We start from the raw sequence: 17409 nt of genomic DNA, 5'->3' as shown, positions 1-17409 counted from the left end.
TGGGAAGAACTCATTGTAGGCACCTGCCCTTCCACCCAACTGCTGATAATGATCATGGATCTGAGTCAGCATGAAAATGTGGACATTGGCTTTAGAGTGTAGTGTGTCGCTAACAACAAATTATATGGCATGGCATGTGTTAGCAAAATTGGGTAGCTATTCTCACATCCATTTTCATGCAGTATTTGAAGTGGGCTCCTTGCAATCACATACAATAATTGTGTACATGCACCACATACAAACACACACTGAATGAAAGCTGCCCCTATATGGTTTGGTTGTGGTTACTTTTTCTCTACAGTGAAGTAGGGGAGGGAGCTATTGCCCAAACCCAAGGTCCAACACTGATCTCATTCCAGGGACATGGGGTGGGAGTGGGGAAAAGAGGTGAGTGAACAAGTGTACTGTCCTCCCCAAAGCAGAATAATTAATCCTCCCTCTTAGTGCAGTCACTGATTCAAATTTGAAGTTAGCAGAATGTATGACCCTCCAGTCTGAACAGAGACTACTGGCCACATATTAGGACCAGCAGAGTTCTTCACAGTTCCCTTGCTTTGCAGTTCCAGGCAGCAAGTCAAACCAGAGTGTTTAATGAAGCCCCCTGGATTGGCTTTGCATTTGAGTTTGTGGGTCAGAAACTGTGCAGGCTCGTTAGACAATGTAGACATACTGCATATATTCCACAAACAATGCATAAACAAATACATACACTACAATCCCACAGACGTATACAGAATATCAAATATATAAGCAACAAAAACAAGCAAATACGTTCTTGCATTCAAAAACGTCTTCATACGTGACTATGATAGATGACTGAATAACGACTTAAATATTTTTGTTCACCTTTTGATAACATTCTTATCTTGGGTTTTTCACTGTTTCTATCTTTCTCTTTGTTTTTATTCTTTTCTTTTTCTTTCTCAGAGTCATCTTTACTAGATTTATCCTCTTCTTGTAGGCTGGGGAAACTTGAAAGCTGCAGTTGTATTGATTCCTGTTGAAAAAAATATAATAATTTAGGGCCAGATTCAGGAAACTTGGCTTCCAAAATGCATTATGAAGTGCATGCTTAGAAAAGCTGAAGCCAAACTGTCTTCTGTGAACTTAATATTAGGAAAAAAATATTGTACTCTTAGGGACAAATTTTGCTTCCCGGTATTTATTTTGCCTCCTGCTACTTATATAGTTTATGTCGTTTATATACCTCAGAGGATTAGGATTTAATTCTGAATATATCCTAACTTATTTGCTTCAGATTAATTATAATTTCCTTGAAGCAGATCCCACTGGACTCAGTGGGAAGCACTTTTAAGTAAAAGTGCCTAAGGAAAAGTACTCAGGAATGAGGGGGTTACAACTAAAATCTTAAGATCAAAAGCTTAGGTATAAAATACGTTCCACTGGTATCAAGGTAATGTCTTTCAAAGTAAATGGACCGAGGACTGAGGCACCTAAAACCTAAGCACACTTAATTTATTTCTGTTTAAAATTGATATAAGGAAATTGGTGACACCTACTTAGAATTAAGAAGTTAGAACTTGCTGCTGGTCAAGTGCAGCAGTTAAGTCTGCATATTAGATTACAAATAACTCAGATGTCCACACCTTCTATAAATATATGTATTACTGATGGGGTCCCAATAATGTTAACATTAATCTCATATTGCTAGATCCATCAACTAGCACATTAAAATATATCTGAATGAGTTCTATCCAATGCCAGTCCTACCTGGAGTAGACCCATTGAAATGGACCTAGGTTAGTCATGTTCATTAATTTCAATGGGTCCACTTTGAGTAGGACCAGCATTCAATATAACCCAAAGTGTAGTTCTTAGGGAATATGTTATAAAATGTGAATGGTGGCAGGGGGAGCTTAACTGTTTATGAACCCAATACAGTAGACAATTATGTACATAATTGTCATTGAAATCACTGGAGCTTAAGTGGACATAACTTTATGTTAACTTACGGTCCGTGACTCTGAAGGTATAGTGAATTGAACTGAAGATTATTGGGGAGAAATACACAGTGAAAATGCATGGTTTATAGTTAGTAGCTCTGTCTGAATTTGCGGTAAACTCCCTGCAAGTAATCTGGCAAGCTGATAAAAGTGCAATTGTGTTGTTCAATTAAGGGAAACAATTAGAATTTCTTCTGCTATGTACGCTCTATTATCCTGAAGTCAAAATGATAGTTATAGTGCACTTGCATTTTTAGAGGGGATGGAAAGGAAGACAGACTTTACATATAGTCTAGAACAGACATGTAAGCATACAGCATATATACTTTGTGCCATAACATATAACATACCATTTCTACATATTCATTGCATTTGAAATAAACACACACAGAAGTGCTGCAGAGTCGTGAAAACAATCTATGGTTTTTTCTTATATTCACTTTTTATTGATATTTTTACTCAATAGTAAAATTACAACGTTGATAAGTACATTCATACATGAAAAGTTTAGCGAACAACAGGAGATGTTCAGTTTGCAATAATACACTGATAAACCAATATCATAACATTAGAGGCAACATTCCTTTAAAGTAAGGACAAAGTGTGCGATCAGATAAGCTTTCATGATCAAGTAATACAGGTAACAAGATTTTTTTTCCTACACAGGAAAATCAAGGCAAATTTTTAAATATAATACAAACATTAGGTTTGTAGTACAATCTGTAGTACTGGCAATGTACCATACATTCTCTGATAATTTAGACCCTGTGCTTTGTAAACAGCTAAAATAAACTAACAAAGGGAAAAAAAATCCAAATTAACTTAGAGAAAAAGAGAAAGAAAGAAACAATTTCCATTGGCCTAACCCTTCCAGTATCCTTCAGTCAGCTCAAAAAGGAGAGCACAGCTCTAACTTTCCTAGTGCAAAGGTAATCATTATAAAGTTTTAAATCAAGTATACTTCCCATCGAATCATAAAAAGCCAATAACCCTTAAAGAGGAGACTTTGGTGGCAGAAAGTATTTTAATCCCTGCATTCTTTACATTATACTCAAATCATTCTCCCTAGTACTGGACGAAACAGTGGCAGGAACCAGAAGAAATGTGAATCCCAACCTTGTTCTGCCTTGCCTTGTGGGCAGTTTAGGCTGAAATCCTAAATATACACTTAATCTAGAAGTGACATCGAACTCGATGGGATTTAGTTTTGAGTAGGCATGCATAGGATTGCACCATGAGAAGAGGTATCTAGTCTTTACCTCCAAACCTGCTAGCCTCTGAAGTGTATAAAATTCCTTTTCTTTTTTTTTTTGCAGAGTACATCAGTAACTACCATGCAACATTGAATATACTGCGATATATTTATATTCTCCTCCTTTCAGTTTCCATTTAAAACGATAGAAAACACAAATAAAATGCAGAACAAAAGCCATACATTTCTTATATGCAAGTTGAGTCAATGTGTCATAGTATTGTTTTCCCCCCTCTCAAAATATTTACCCACAACTCATAAAATAATCTATCTAGTGTCCTACTGCATAAACTGTCATTGTAGAGCAGCGAGAAAGTACAAAAACCCCACAGCGCAATAAGATATGGGGTGGTGGGTTTTTTGGTCTTTCAAAAAAATAAAACCCTCCGTAGTAAAGAGTCCAAAGAGGAGAGTTTGATATGTTTCATTTCAAGTTAGTAGCGGAAAGTCTTAGAAAGTACACTTAAATGTGAGAATTATTTTGTGCTAACAAAAGTTCATCTTTCGTTTTCTGTCTCCTCTCCCTCTCTATGGCTGATCTCATTCTTCAAATAATGTCTGAGTCTTCAAGTAAGAAATACTGGCAAGAAGCTTACTTTTTTGGTTTATGTTCTTGATAAATTTGCTTTTATAAGCAGACAATGTAAGCTTTTATTTCTTTTTCGTTTCTTTTTTGCAGTAAGTGTAGAAGAAAGGTTTTGCAAAATTCTAAAGTCTCTTAGATCAAATTTTCCTGATTTGATCCATATATTTGTTTCTTTGGAATAAATGGTATACAACACCAATACAGACTAAATCAAACACATGCTTTGCAGTTGGAAAAGTGGCACCAAGAATCAGAAGAATGAACCATATGGAATACAATGCACTGTCTTTTAGATCATTCTGACTTAAAAGTGTCAAGAATTTGGATGTTACTATGAAATAGGTTCCGGGGAACTGATACATGGACCTTGCATGACTTAGATGCCAGAGTGAACTCAGAACTATGTCTGGTGTAGTCTTACAAGAGATAGCCTTAGAGAAAATAACAATTCTATCTTTTTTTAAATTTTTTAAAAAATAATTAATCTGAATTCTTTTGAATTCTTTTCCATTTGTTGAAATTTTCAGGGGGTCTGGAAAAAAAAGAGAGCAAATAACACCCTGTGACATACTGTAGAGCTACTCATTTATTTCAAAATAAGTACACGCTAAAAACCAGACAACTTCTAAAATAATAATGATAAAGTATGCTCTTGTGAAAGGTGATTTTGGTTTCCCAAAATCAGTAAATGCAGTTAAAGCCCAAATATGCCATCATGCACATGAAAAGTTAACCATGCAGTTAATGGCTTGGTCTTAGATACCTGGTTGTCATTCTCTGTTTCCAGACGAGGGCAAGATTCTTCGCAGACAGCGAGACTTCGGACCAGTTTACCCTTCCCTCCTGACTGAAATATAGAAGAATAAGGAAATCACTTTTGAATACCAGTGTGTGTGAGTGTATGTATGTGTGTGTGTGTGTGTGTGTGTGTGTGTACTAGCCTTCCTCACTGTGTTTCAAAAAATAAAAAGTAAAGAGATAGACCTCAAAGTAGGGAAAATTTTGTTTCACGGACATGGGGTTCTGTGTTGCTGGGATGGCATGAGGTAGAACACAAGATATAGTGAAGGTTGCAAATAATGTAATCCCTATGCATAATTTAATATAAAATGGAAGTTCCCACCAAAATGCAGGTATTCAAATGAAAAAGGATCTTAAGCATTTACACTGTATAAAGTAAATAGCTAATAACTCAAGGAAGTCCACTAACCTTATTGTAACTAACTATTGCACGAATGAATAAAATAGGAATACGCTTTCATGATATATACATGGATCTTTCCACCCCCAGCTAGTTTATCCTGACTCCGAGAAAGTAGTCAAAATCTCTACCTTGAGTCTCTTTTTCTGCTGGTTCTGGTTAGCACCTCGTTTCTGCAAACAGCAAGTGACAAATTATGCATGTCTAAGGGTGGAAAATATGCATAACAGGAATAGCAGCAAGTTCATTAAATCATTCATGAAGTACCAGTTTCATGTGGTGATTGTCAGGTAACTTGGTAACTTGTGGACCTTAAAATGACTCCTTAAGGAGCCTTAGCATTAATATCACTGGTGGTAACTAGCCACAATCATTTCCATTTTTATATGCACATAAAAGCATTATTTCTACAACACAAGTCTACAGAAACCCTCTGAAACCCCTTTGTTTTCATCTCTCCTTGAGAATTCAAATCAGTGTGGCATTTTACTGTTGCTGTTGTTTTTTTTTTAAAAAAAATTTTTTTCATAGCAATCTGAAGCCAGAGACAATAGGCACTGCAAAAGTTCTATCTATACACAGTGGTGCTGATAACTATTTTCTTCTTCCTCCTTTCCACTATCATAAGTGTTTCCCAATGGATTTCTCACAATATAAGCAGTTTCCTCTTTTTTGCATAGCTAGGAACTGATCTGATATGCATTTATTTGTGTTCATACAACGCAACAATTTTAATGACGAATGCAGTTAACAGAAATACAGATCTTCCAGAATTGAAAGGGAAAATCTAAGACATGCCATACCAACTCAAAATGGGTGCGGAGAAGGTCTTTAAAAATTAAAGAATGACAAAATTGCTTTTAAAAAGTCCAGTAGTTTAACGGAAAAGTCACTTTTTGTTCTTACCTGGTCTGATTTGCCATTTTCATCTTTTTCATCTACCTCTGAGTTAAGGATGCAATTCTCTTGTTGGGAGATGGCTGAGTCTTGCTCGCTTCCAGTTTCTTCTGTTTTACCTTGCTCAGACATTCTCCCAGGTAGAAATTAATAGAACAAGATTTGATGACCTGAAAGGTCAAGACATTAAAAAACAAAATAGGAGGTGATATTTGCCATCTGATTCCCACGAGAGATATTTTTATTTCCTCCATGATGAACTAACAAAGCACAGCAAGGAACTCAAGAATTAGGGCAATGCAATTCAGCAGACGGCAATGGGCTGAAGTATTCTAGGTGAACGTTGAATTGTGTAAAAGCTAACAAGTAGAACAGCTTGCTTTCAAGTACTCATTGTGGCAGAAAATACGGACGTGAAATTCCTCCCCCTACCCTTTTTGTCCCACAGCTAGGGATGTGGGATGGAAGTGAATTCTTTTACCACGTAGGTGATGGACCAAATAAACGATAACCTATGCGTGCTTTTCTGTTGGGGAGGCATCAAGCAGACCAGACCTTCCGCTAGACTGTCAATCGCTTTTTGGAAAATGGAAAAAACAACTAATCCACACCTCTACCAGTCAGTCATTCCCCCTGTGTACACACAACAAGGTTATAAGCACTCCTTACAAGAAAGGGAGAAATTAAGCCCTGGATGAAGAGGAACTCAACATAAACATTAATTCTAAATTTGGCAATAAAACCCCCATTGTCACCATTTCAAGCCCTCAAATTGACAGCTCCATTATAAAAAATCACGAGCCTCCTCCAAACTCCATGTCACTCTCCAGCACAGTAAAAATCCTCCTGGAAGCCCTTGGCAGGGAAGCTCTGATGAAGATATCTTAACTGCATTGGTCTCAGCTCACATTAGTGTGCTGCACAGGAGCTCAATACGGCTTTTCAAAGTTAAAGCCTATTATTATTTTCCCTCTTCCTCCCCATGAAATACCCCCTCAGCTCCGAACACCTCCGCTACTGATCAGTTGTCAGATGTATCTCATGAATAATTTAGCACTTTTTGTTCTTCTCCTAACCCCCCCCCCCCAATTTGCCTTTTTTGTTTTACTTTTTGGAGAGAGAAATCTTAAGAAGAAAATTAAGTGTGGAAGAGAAGAGGAGTTATTTCAAAACAGGTTTCAGTATTTGCCCTTCTCGCAATTTAATAACGGTTATTAGATAAATCGAGTCTTCATCTTGTTTCTTTCGCAGGTTGCAATTAACACTGAATAGATCTTTGTGATGCCGCCTTTCTTTGTTTATTTCAAAAGGAAAATACAATGTGCATTGAGGGTTGTTGTTTTTTTAAATAAAGAAAATCAGAAAACTGGGTATACATTTATCCTGGCTGCATTTACTTTGTCAAGTTTAACAGAAAGATCACAAAGGGTCTTGTTCCATAATTAAATTTTCAAGGGGAACATGATTTGTGAAAAGAATTGGGGCTTTGAACAATGAATGTTTTGTTTTTATTTTTTAACCCCCTTCCCCCCCAAAAAACACTTACAATATATTTTGTTTCTTTATATGTGAACACTGGGGCAAAAGTTGCATGATTTAGAGAGGAGGTTGGTAACAATCAAATAAACCCATTCTTTATCTAGGCTACTGTGTTATACTGTCATGTTATTACATTTTCTTTTCTCGGAACACACACACTTTCCCCTACAGCTGAACCGTTTATTTGCAGAGCATTCATATCTGAAATGAAGCCATTCTTTCTCATAAATTCAAATATAACACCATATGTTACCTGAATCTTAACCATTATCCCTGTTGCTTGGTATGCACTCCAGAGATGTACACCTAAAGCAACATGCTCACAGACCTGATGTGGCTGTATGGGCATGGCACAAATCCACAGAAATTATACCTCCTTCTGCCAATGGGTACATAACAAAAAGAAGCTGTTTACCTTCAGTGCTGTGTTAATTCTTGACGCTTTTCTATCAGTTGCTGATGCTGCTCCTCACTGGTTAAATCCACACAAGTGATCAATGACAATGTGAGTCCCATGACCCCATTTAACAGTTCAGAGTGCCAATCTCCATGCTGTTCCTTTAAAGAGTTTGACAGATCATCGTCATCAACCTGGTGGGGAGGGGGAGGGAAGACAAAAAGTAAATACCAATAATAATAATAGATATAATCATGGTAGGGTTTTAAAAGATAAAATAGAGACCAGATTTCTAACACTAATGACCAGCTTCAAGCAAATCAGTTTCACAGCTTGATCCGGCTCCACCTGTCTCAAAAAACTGTGAGCTTCTCCTCTAATGAAGGCTAGAGCCGGCTGTTCAAGTCATAACAGCTCCTACGCACGGAGCTAAAATTAACAATTGCATATTATGTGCCGAAGATTACTCACTTCAGTTTTAACCTTTTTGGTGAATTCTAGCACTTTGCATTTTAAAAAAGGCTCATCTTTGCCTCAATGGAAACCAATATTGTCACGAAAGAAAAAATAATAATGTCTCTGCTGTAACTAAAGCTCCAATTTTCAGAATTAATACTCTTCCTTTTCTGTTCTTTCCTAAAGTGACCTCAGCAGCAGGTATAAATGAGCTGATTGTAATAAGATAGAGCCATTAAAAATGGCTAAGAGAGAGTTAACAATTCTGAGCAATGGAAATTAGGGGAAAGTCAGAAGAAGTGGGATGTGAAGAGGGGGGAGATTGCTTAGGGAGAGAGACAGAAGGCACAGTTGCTTCAAAAATGCATTACGCTATGTTTATACCGAATGTTGCTACCAGATGGGCATTTGGTTAAAAAGAAAAGTGAGAGGTTAACAGGAAAATAGAAACATTTACAAAGTACTTAAATATCATGGCTGCCTTTTCAAGAGCTGGATTTGGCAACTGACTGAAAATCTGACAACCCAACCACTTAAACCTTCATTAAATCTTTAGGAAAAGAGATGTCACGAACCAGGTAACACTAATGCACAGCAGTTCCTAGAACGGGATTAAATTGTGAATAGTGGCAACAACTGTAAGGTGCACCAGTTCTGTTGTCCAAAGAAAGCGCAAAAAAATATTTCAATAACTGTTACGAAGTAGAGTTTTTATTTCCCCTAATCTATATTCTAATCTCTTATTATGCTGAGAGCTTCTCAGACAAATTGCCATGTTTCTCTCACCTCTTCTGTTTTATATGCAACAACAGTATAAATGTTATCTACTACTCCCTCCTTGGCTGAAACTTATTAGTAGCAACACAGTAATTGTTCTCGAAGGGGAAAAAACCTTAATGTTGAAGCAATGGGAGTGGCTGCAGCACCTTGAGAACAAACCAATTACAGATTAACTCATCACTGCTTGTCCTTTCTCGCTAAAAAACAACAACACCCTACCAAATAGTAAGAAAATGAACTGGAAACCAGCTCCAAAGAAAACAAAATAAAATCCGCATTGTGCTTCCCTGATTTTATGACAAGAGGCAGAGAAAAATAATTGCAAAAAGCACAATCCATCAACAGACTTCCATGCTGGACCAGAATAAGGAGTGTTTGTTCAAGAGCCGTTTAATAAAGCAATCCAAGATTCAAAGGTCTTTGTAAAAGTGCTAGTGCCTCCTTATAAACTCACAAAGACATTACAAGCTCTTGATTGTTTGCTGCTGATGGCGCCAAATAAAACAATTCCGTTTTGCTTGAAAGAAGTATAATAAAACGTTAAGACTGAATGAGTGTCGAGCCATTCATTGGACTACAAACCCAGAGTACACTGCCTTATAACCAGAAAGACACCTTGACTTCTTCAAAAGCATATAAAATATTGGAGAAGCAGCAAGCATTCTATTTTGGCATTCCACAGATCCATGTCAGTGAAAACACACGGAAGTGGTGCATCAGGTAAAAATATTACTAAGTCTATGTTTTGTTTTGTTTTTTAAAGATAAGGCTTTATTAAGATTTACAGGGCCCAGTTTTCAAAATACGATTAACCCTGTTAGCTAAAACAACAACGATACACATGTATTTCATGATGGGGAAACATGCACTGCTGATACGAACTGCAATTCAACCTGCATTTAAATGCTTTGATTATGCAAGAAACAGATTCCTCAGTGAGTTTCCAAAATATACACTGTTTCATGTGAAAATAATATGTTATTTCCACTGTGGCTATCTTTCCCCAATTCTCACTGGAGAGAAAACATAAAGCGAGTATCGTGTATAAGAATCGTATATGAAACATACATTCACAAACTGCTTGTAAAATCTGTTTTAAGTGAACTAGCTTCTTTGACCATCCAGAAACTCAAAGCTTAATCTTGTGGCCTTTCCAAATAGTTAGGTTATCAAGCAGCAAGTACAGAGTTATTCCCCGTTTTGTAAGGATCAACATGCCATCCTTCAACACTTCTATTTCCATGATATCCTATCCCTAGTGCTCACACTGCTGCAATGTGTCACTTTCTCTGGCTAAGAATTTGCATCTACTTGTGCCCCAGGAGCTATAGGTGGGATGGGATCAAACTTCTCATGAGTTTTGGTACTTTCAATCCCAACCAACCATGTAGAATGATCTTTACCTGGGAGTAAGTCCCACTGTGCTTATTCCCAAGTGGTGCATACAAACATCAGATTGTACCTCAGTTGGAACTAAACTCTGCTAAAATCAATAGGGCTTGCTTCTAAATAACGAATTTAAGATCAGTACATTGAGTTGCGATTTTAAAAATGACATAAGCAGGCATGCCTGCCCAAAAATCAGTTTAAGTGCCATTGAATTCTGTAGATACAGCTTTGAAGGCAATTCACACAAGCCTTTTTAAAAATGTGGTAAAGTTATTTATAGCTTACTTTTCAGAGAATTTTGCCATAGTGATTTGGTTTTGTGAATCTGGATTAATGTTCAGTTATTTGCAACCTACCAACTTTCCCCCCTTTAAAACTCAGAACTAATCTATCTTCCAAAACCACACCATTGCACCCATCTGCCTTTGTACATCACTCAATAGAGTTTCAATGGGTCACAAATCATCATCATCATCAATTCGTTGTTGCTTCTTCTTGATCCCCCTTCACCATAGTGCACCAGGGTGAGTTACAACAATATAAAAATAAAATATTCATATCAGTTAAAATAATATAAATAATCTCCACATTTATTTTAACAATCCTGATTTCCCCAGCACTAAGCTCATTAGGGTATAAATCACTGATCTAAATCACCAAGCAAAAAGGCCAATTTAAATAATTGATTTAAATAAAAAAAATCCATTTATTATTTAGATTCTTACTAAGTAAAAGTGCAGACTAATTGCTTGCTATAAACCTAAAACACATTTATTTAAAGCTTAAAAGTGCATTTATACTGCTTCAGAAAGTACACTACAAATTTGCTAAATGCTTATCCTTATGTTTACAAATTTTGAAATAAATATATACAAAATACTGCTTAGTTTTAAAGCAATCCTTCAAACTCCTGCTGAAGGCTGGCTGAGGGGATCTAGAATGAGGCATATCTGCACCTCCATTGGTGGGGAAGTACTCTGCCAACAGTATAACCCATTCATCCCAATGGCCACTGGTAGACCCACAGAAAGCTTGATAGGCACAGGTCTACTTCTAGTGGTTTTCCTACAGGTGACATGGACCACAATATTCCAATGGATCTATCTATCTGGGGTGGCCTTGAATCCAAAATTTCCTTGATAACCCCCACCATCTTCTGTCCTGGCCACAGCAAACTTGGGAAGTGGTAAATCACCCACAAATTGGGGATGTGCCACAATCCTTTACCCTCTTTCCTGGGAGTACGTCTCATTGAGTTCAATGGGGCTTACTTTTGAGTAGACATGCATAGAATTGAGCTGGTAATGCTAATGATAATGTCAAGCTCCATCAGAATTACTCATATTCATGCCATGTATAAAGCAAATAATAATTGAATTTTTATTAAATAATGTTTTTGTCATACAACTGCCCTGTCTTGCCTTACCTCAAAAAACCAGGTAAATTATCTCAACTAGGGTTACTAAACATTAATGGGAAGACTACTTGTCTCCATGAGATGGAACATAACTGTGCTGTCTAGGTTCAGATAGTTCAGGGTGACAGCTGTAGGGACTTGCCTCCATAAGCAAATAATAATAATTTAATAATTTTATTATTTATACCCAGCCCATCTGACTGGGTTTCCCTAGCCACTCTGGGTGGCTTGCAACATATATATAAAAACAAAATGAACTGAACAAATGAACTACAGTCGTACCTTGGAAGTCAAATGGAATCCGTTCCGGAAGTCCATTTGACTTCCAAAACATTCGACTTCCTAGGTGCGGCTTCTGATTGGTTGCAGGAGCATCCTGCAGCCAATCGGAAGCCGCAGAAGCAGCACCAGATGTTTGGCTTCTGAAAATCATTCGAAACCCGGAAGAATCACTTCCGGTTTTCAACCTTTCAGGAACCGAAATATTCGAGTTTACAGGCGTTCAGCTTCCGAGGCTCCACTGTATTGTGCAATATGATAATTACAAATATATTTCCCCCACAGTTATTTATTTGAAAAAGAAAAGTTTACCATAAGATAGGGCTGCCATAAGTCTGGGAATTCTTGGACACATCCTCTTCTGGGAGGGTCTACATGCCCATTCGGTGGGGGATTTTACATGTTAAAGCAAATGTCTGGGAAAGACAGTTGCACTTAGCCACCTTCCAGGTGCAATGTGTGCAGGGCAGCTGTTCCCAGTGGTGCAGAAGAAGAGTTTGGATTTGATATCCCGTTTTATCCCTACCCGAAGGAGTCTCAAAGCAGCTAACATTCTCCTTTCCCTTCCTCCCCCACAACAAACACTCTGTGAGGTGAGTGGGGCTGAGTGACTTCAGAGAAGCGTGACTGGCCTCACCCAGCAGCTGCATGTGGAGGAGCGGAGACGCGAACCCAGTTCCCCAGATTACGAGTCTACCGCTCTTAACCACCACACCCAGCAGGGCCTGACAAGCAGCAAATGAGAAACTTCTCCTGTAGGCTATTTTGGATTGGGGGCGGTTTTGCCCTGTGAGCTATCCACCCTCATGTTAGATCCTTCACTGAGCAATTCGGATTGTTTTGCCTTCTCCCCAAGGAACATTTATGGCTTCCTTAGGTGGAATAATGTTGTCTATGTATAAGTGCACTGGGCAGGATTAACACAGTGAAGTGGGACGCCTGTAAGGGGTCTAAGGGGAGGATTGGCCATGGCATGTCCCAAGCTCAGGCTGGGGTCTCTGGCTGGCTGGACTCCTCACTCTGGTTGCCTAGTGAAACTTTGGAAGCTTGGCTTGGACCATGACGGGGTTTAGAACTGGGCGACTCCTATGAAATGGGTATGATGTGGTCCAGCCACAGTGGAGCACATTTCACCAGCAAGGGGTGGGTGGATTGATAAACTGATCCTGGCCATGCTGCCATGCCAACCCTTACCCCTGCCTACTGCAGTCAATAAAGTTCTGGCCTGATTGCACCCCAACATCTGGTTGTTTGCTGCTGCTCTGGGTTGCATAATATGCCTGCTGGGGCAATGAAATGGCAAATGATTAAATAGAAAACACCCTTCAAATTCAATTGATTGAATTTGAATCCTGCCTCTCCATCAGTGATCTTCCACCTGTTAATCCAGACTGATATGGCGCCATGCCCAGGCAGCAGAAATGATATGTCTTAACGTAGTTCTTGCTCAAAAGGTGACTCAAACAAGTGAGCCCAACAGAAGAAAACATTAAGACACCTCGGGGTCACCAGTATATCGTGGGGGTATGACTCCACGTATGTCAGGTACATATATCAAAGAAAACCCATACACCTAATTCAGCTGAAAGAATCACCCAAACAGTGGCCTCATTTGGGTGTAATGCTACACTGTGATTTGCCATAACACAAATTAACCTCAGGCTCATCAGCAACCAGCTCACCTCTCCTCTAGCACCGCCAGCAGCTTATCCTTCATTCTGAACCTGGACAAACTGTTTTTCAGTCTTGGCTTGGACTGAAACAAGACAGCTTTAAAGCAGGGCTCACAAAGTTGCTTTGTTCCTCTAAACTTTATTTGAAATTAAACACATCTTAGGGTTCAGACATAATGATGAATGGCATCTAATTTACAACAGAAGCAAAAATATCCAGTCTCCTCACAGCTGGACCAAAGAAAGCGGGAGAGGAAAGTGAACGATTTAGTGCCAAACCACAGTTTAGTGTTATCAGCGGTACTTTGTCTCAGTTGCTAGCATTTGGGGAAAAGGTTCTGGTTAGATATGAAGTTTCATTATACAGAAAGCCCGCAACTTATGCAGGGGTTACATTCCAGGCATTGTGTCTAAACCCAAAATCACGTACAGTGGTACCTTGGGTTACAGACGCTTCAGGTTTCAGACTCTGCTAACCCAGAAATAGTACCTCTGGTTAAGAACTTTGCTTCAGAATGAGAACAGAAGTAGCGCAGAGGCAGTGGGAGGCCCCATTAGCTAAAGTGGAACCTCAGGTTAAGAACAGTTTCAGGTTAGGAATGGACCTCCAGAACGAATTAAGTTCTTAACCCGAGGTACCACTGTATAGTTAAAACACACTGAGCCAAATCCCTTTTCCCCAGACACCCATCCCCCTTCTGTCCCCTTTTTAATTTATTTCTTTTTTAAAACAAACCAGGCATGTAAAGTTGAATGTGCACAAGTTAAATGTGTGCAAGCTTCAGGCTTATGGTATATGCCATTTGAGATATATCTATATTCTGCTAATCGTACATGAGTCGCGGAAGGGAGCCTGTTATTCCCAAGTTTCTGTACTTTGAACTCTATACATATACAGGCTATATTACCTCACAATACAACATAAAGTATTACCCGCATTTTAATACATTATGCCGTACAACCTAATAGATATTCTTTATTGCACACAAAACTCCTCCCAACCATTGTCCTTTAAATATTTAATCTGCCAATCCTATTAGCAAATTCTCCTGTCATTGACTTTTATAAGTGAAGGCAGCACTGTTTAGGGAAGTTTTTAATGTTTAATGCTGTATTGTGTTTTTAATATTCGATTGGGAGCCGCCCAGAATGGCTGGGAAAACCCAGCCAGATGGGCGGGGTATAAATAATAAGTTGTTGTTGTTGTTGTTATATACAATTTCAGCCTTGGAACACAGTATGTTCAGATATACACTATAGCCTTATTTTGGTCATGTTGCTTGCATATAAAGGCTGAACATTTCAACTGTTTGCCATGGCTTGGAGAGCAAAGTCTAAAGCAGGGAGACTCTTGATTTTCTTGAGTGATTCAGAATCCTGGGAAAGTGGGGCTCTATAATATGCAGGGAGCCTCTAGGAATAAGAAGCAGCTCCCCACTTCAGACTTCGAACAATGACTTGTGGGGAGTGAAAAGCAGGGTGATGTTGTGAAGGAAGGGTGCAGAGCTTAGCAAGCTCATCTCCATTCACTCTGCTTGCTTGCATGCCCAAACAGAACTAATATTTGTTAGGTATGTCTAAACCAAAACAGTGAAAGAAGATGGCTTTTGTCAAAAAAGACAGTTGCACAAGCTGGTGTGGCTCCCAACAAGTTTGAGTAGATGCTTTACAGGGGAAATGATTTTATGTTACAGTGGTACCTCGGGTTAAGAACTTAATTCGTTCCGGAGGTCCGTTCTTAACCTGAAACTGTTCTTAACCTGAGGTACCACTTTAGCTAATGGGGCCTCCCACTGCCAATGCGCCACCGCCGCACGATTTCTGTTCTCATCCTGAAGCAAAGTTCTTAACCTGAGGTACTATTTCTGGGTTAGCGGAGTCTGTAACCTGAAGCGTCTGTAACCAGAGGCACCACTGTATTTATATATAAAAAAACTGCTTGGGTCTACCCTTTGATATGGACCCGGGTGGCGCTGTGGGTAAAAGCCTCAGCGCCTAGGGCTTGCCGATCGAAAGGTCGGCGGTTCGAATCCCCGCGGCGGGGTGCGCTCCCGTTGCTCGGTCCCAGCGCCTGCCAACCTAGCAGTTCGAAAGCACCCCCGGGTGCAAGTAGATAAATAGGGACCGCTTACTGGCGGGAAGGTAAACGGCGTTTCCGTGTGCTGCGCTGGCTCGCCAGATGCAGCTTTGTCACGCTGGCCACGTGACCCGGAAGTGTCTCCGGACAGCGCTGGCCCCCGGCCTATAGAGTGAGATGGGCGCACAACCCTAGAGTCTGTCAAGACTGGCCTGTACGGGCAGGGGTACCTTTACCTTTACCTTTTACCCTTTGATATGAAGCACAGCAGAGCTCAAGATTTGGTTGGTAAGGTGTGGAACTATAACATAGCCACTGCAAGTAAAGAGATACTCTTTCTACTAGTTCAGCAGTGGTTTGCAGTTGGTTCCTCAGCCAACTGAAGAACCAAGCCCAATACACACCCAAAGAGACAAGAGTGGAAAGAATCAAAGGCAGTTGCTTGAAAAACTACACTCACTTTCCCCATCTGAATTTTCTGCTTGAACTTTGCTTTGATAAGTTTACTTCCCTTCCATTTGCATTATTTTGCTGGAATTAATTTATGCAAATATTTAAAATGTGGCAAAATCACTCATTTCACCATTCAGATTATATTACTATAACAGCTGGACTAGATACCTGTGTATTTCCAAACCCAATTCAAAGTGCTGGGTTTGACCTTTAAAACTCTAACCAGCCGGGCCCAAGCGATTAATTGGACGACTCATACCCATATTATCCAGCCTGCACTTTAAGATCCTCTTCAGAGAATCCCATTGTATTTTCACCCCCTAGGTTGGTGGAGGCGGTGGCCACGAGAGATCCTTCTTTATGGTGGCCCTATTGCATTAGAATTTCCTTCTGCTGGGCCCAAACCAAAGCTCTGTGCTGCAGGCTTTCAGAAGACCCTAAGGCTAATTTGTCATCTTTCCTTTCAGGCATGATGGTTGTTAGCTGGGTGACAGCCTGTCTCAATTATATTCCTTCTGGTTCTGGTGTTTTTTTTTTTTTAGTCAAAAGTTGATTTCCAGTATTCTAAAGTTTCAAATTTTCGACTGTTGTATACCTTTTAAAATCTTTTGTTCATTTGTAAGCTGTTCTGGGCAGATAGTAACCCAGAAAAGTGGCCTAAAATAAAAAAGGTGTCTCTGTGTGTGTGTGTGTGTGTGTGTGTGTGAATGAAAATTTATTCACATCAAATACATTTAAAGAAATTGAATTTAAAACTCATAGTGCATAGTAATTCAGCTCCATTCTTAATCTATACAATTTGGTGCAATGCGAATTAGTCTGCACTGTCAACTCATCCACTGAACAGTAAATATTCAATGATTAGGAATAAATGGCAATATATATTCTATTATCAGAAATATATATTCCTGAGAGGTTTGGGGCTCCTATCCTAGGTTGAGTTTGCCTCTCTCCTCTTGACACAGGATGACAGGGATACCCTTGAATCTATAGTTTCACTCCAAAAGCACAGGTAGCAGAAAGGGGTGATGTAATATGTTTCTATGGTT

General features: G+C 39.2%; 1 protein-coding gene across 20 annotated transcripts in view; it reads right to left on the bottom strand.

Annotated features, from left to right (window-relative positions):
• Positions 1-17409, bottom strand: part of ARPP21 (cAMP regulated phosphoprotein 21) — a 242753-nt gene that overhangs the window by 110282 nt on the left and 115062 nt on the right. For 13 of the 20 annotated variants that reach the window (XM_028751232.2, XM_028751230.2, XM_028751234.2 and 10 more), the window contains exons 2-6: positions 7855-8030; positions 5910-6070; positions 5135-5176; positions 4566-4649; positions 847-997 (exon numbers count right to left, since the gene is read on the bottom strand). In XM_028751232.2, the coding sequence (XP_028607065.1) occupies positions 847-997; positions 4566-4649; positions 5135-5176; positions 5910-6032 (400 nt within the window). In that variant the 5' untranslated portion in view covers positions 6033-6070; positions 7855-8030. Of the gene's footprint in view, positions 1-846; positions 998-4565; positions 4650-5134; positions 5177-5909; positions 6071-6381; positions 6545-6655; positions 6888-7692; positions 7807-7854; positions 8031-8121; positions 8243-8307; positions 8332-17409 lie in introns of those variants that run through there. The other 7 variants (XM_028751235.2, XM_028751228.2, XM_077916472.1 and 4 more) reach the window with 7 other exon arrangements.

Source organism: Podarcis muralis, chromosome 12 (genome assembly GCF_964188315.1).
Source record: "Podarcis muralis chromosome 12, rPodMur119.hap1.1, whole genome shotgun sequence".
Taxonomy (NCBI): Eukaryota; Metazoa; Chordata; class Lepidosauria; order Squamata; family Lacertidae; genus Podarcis; species Podarcis muralis.
This window is presented reverse-complemented; position numbering and strand designations above follow the sequence as displayed.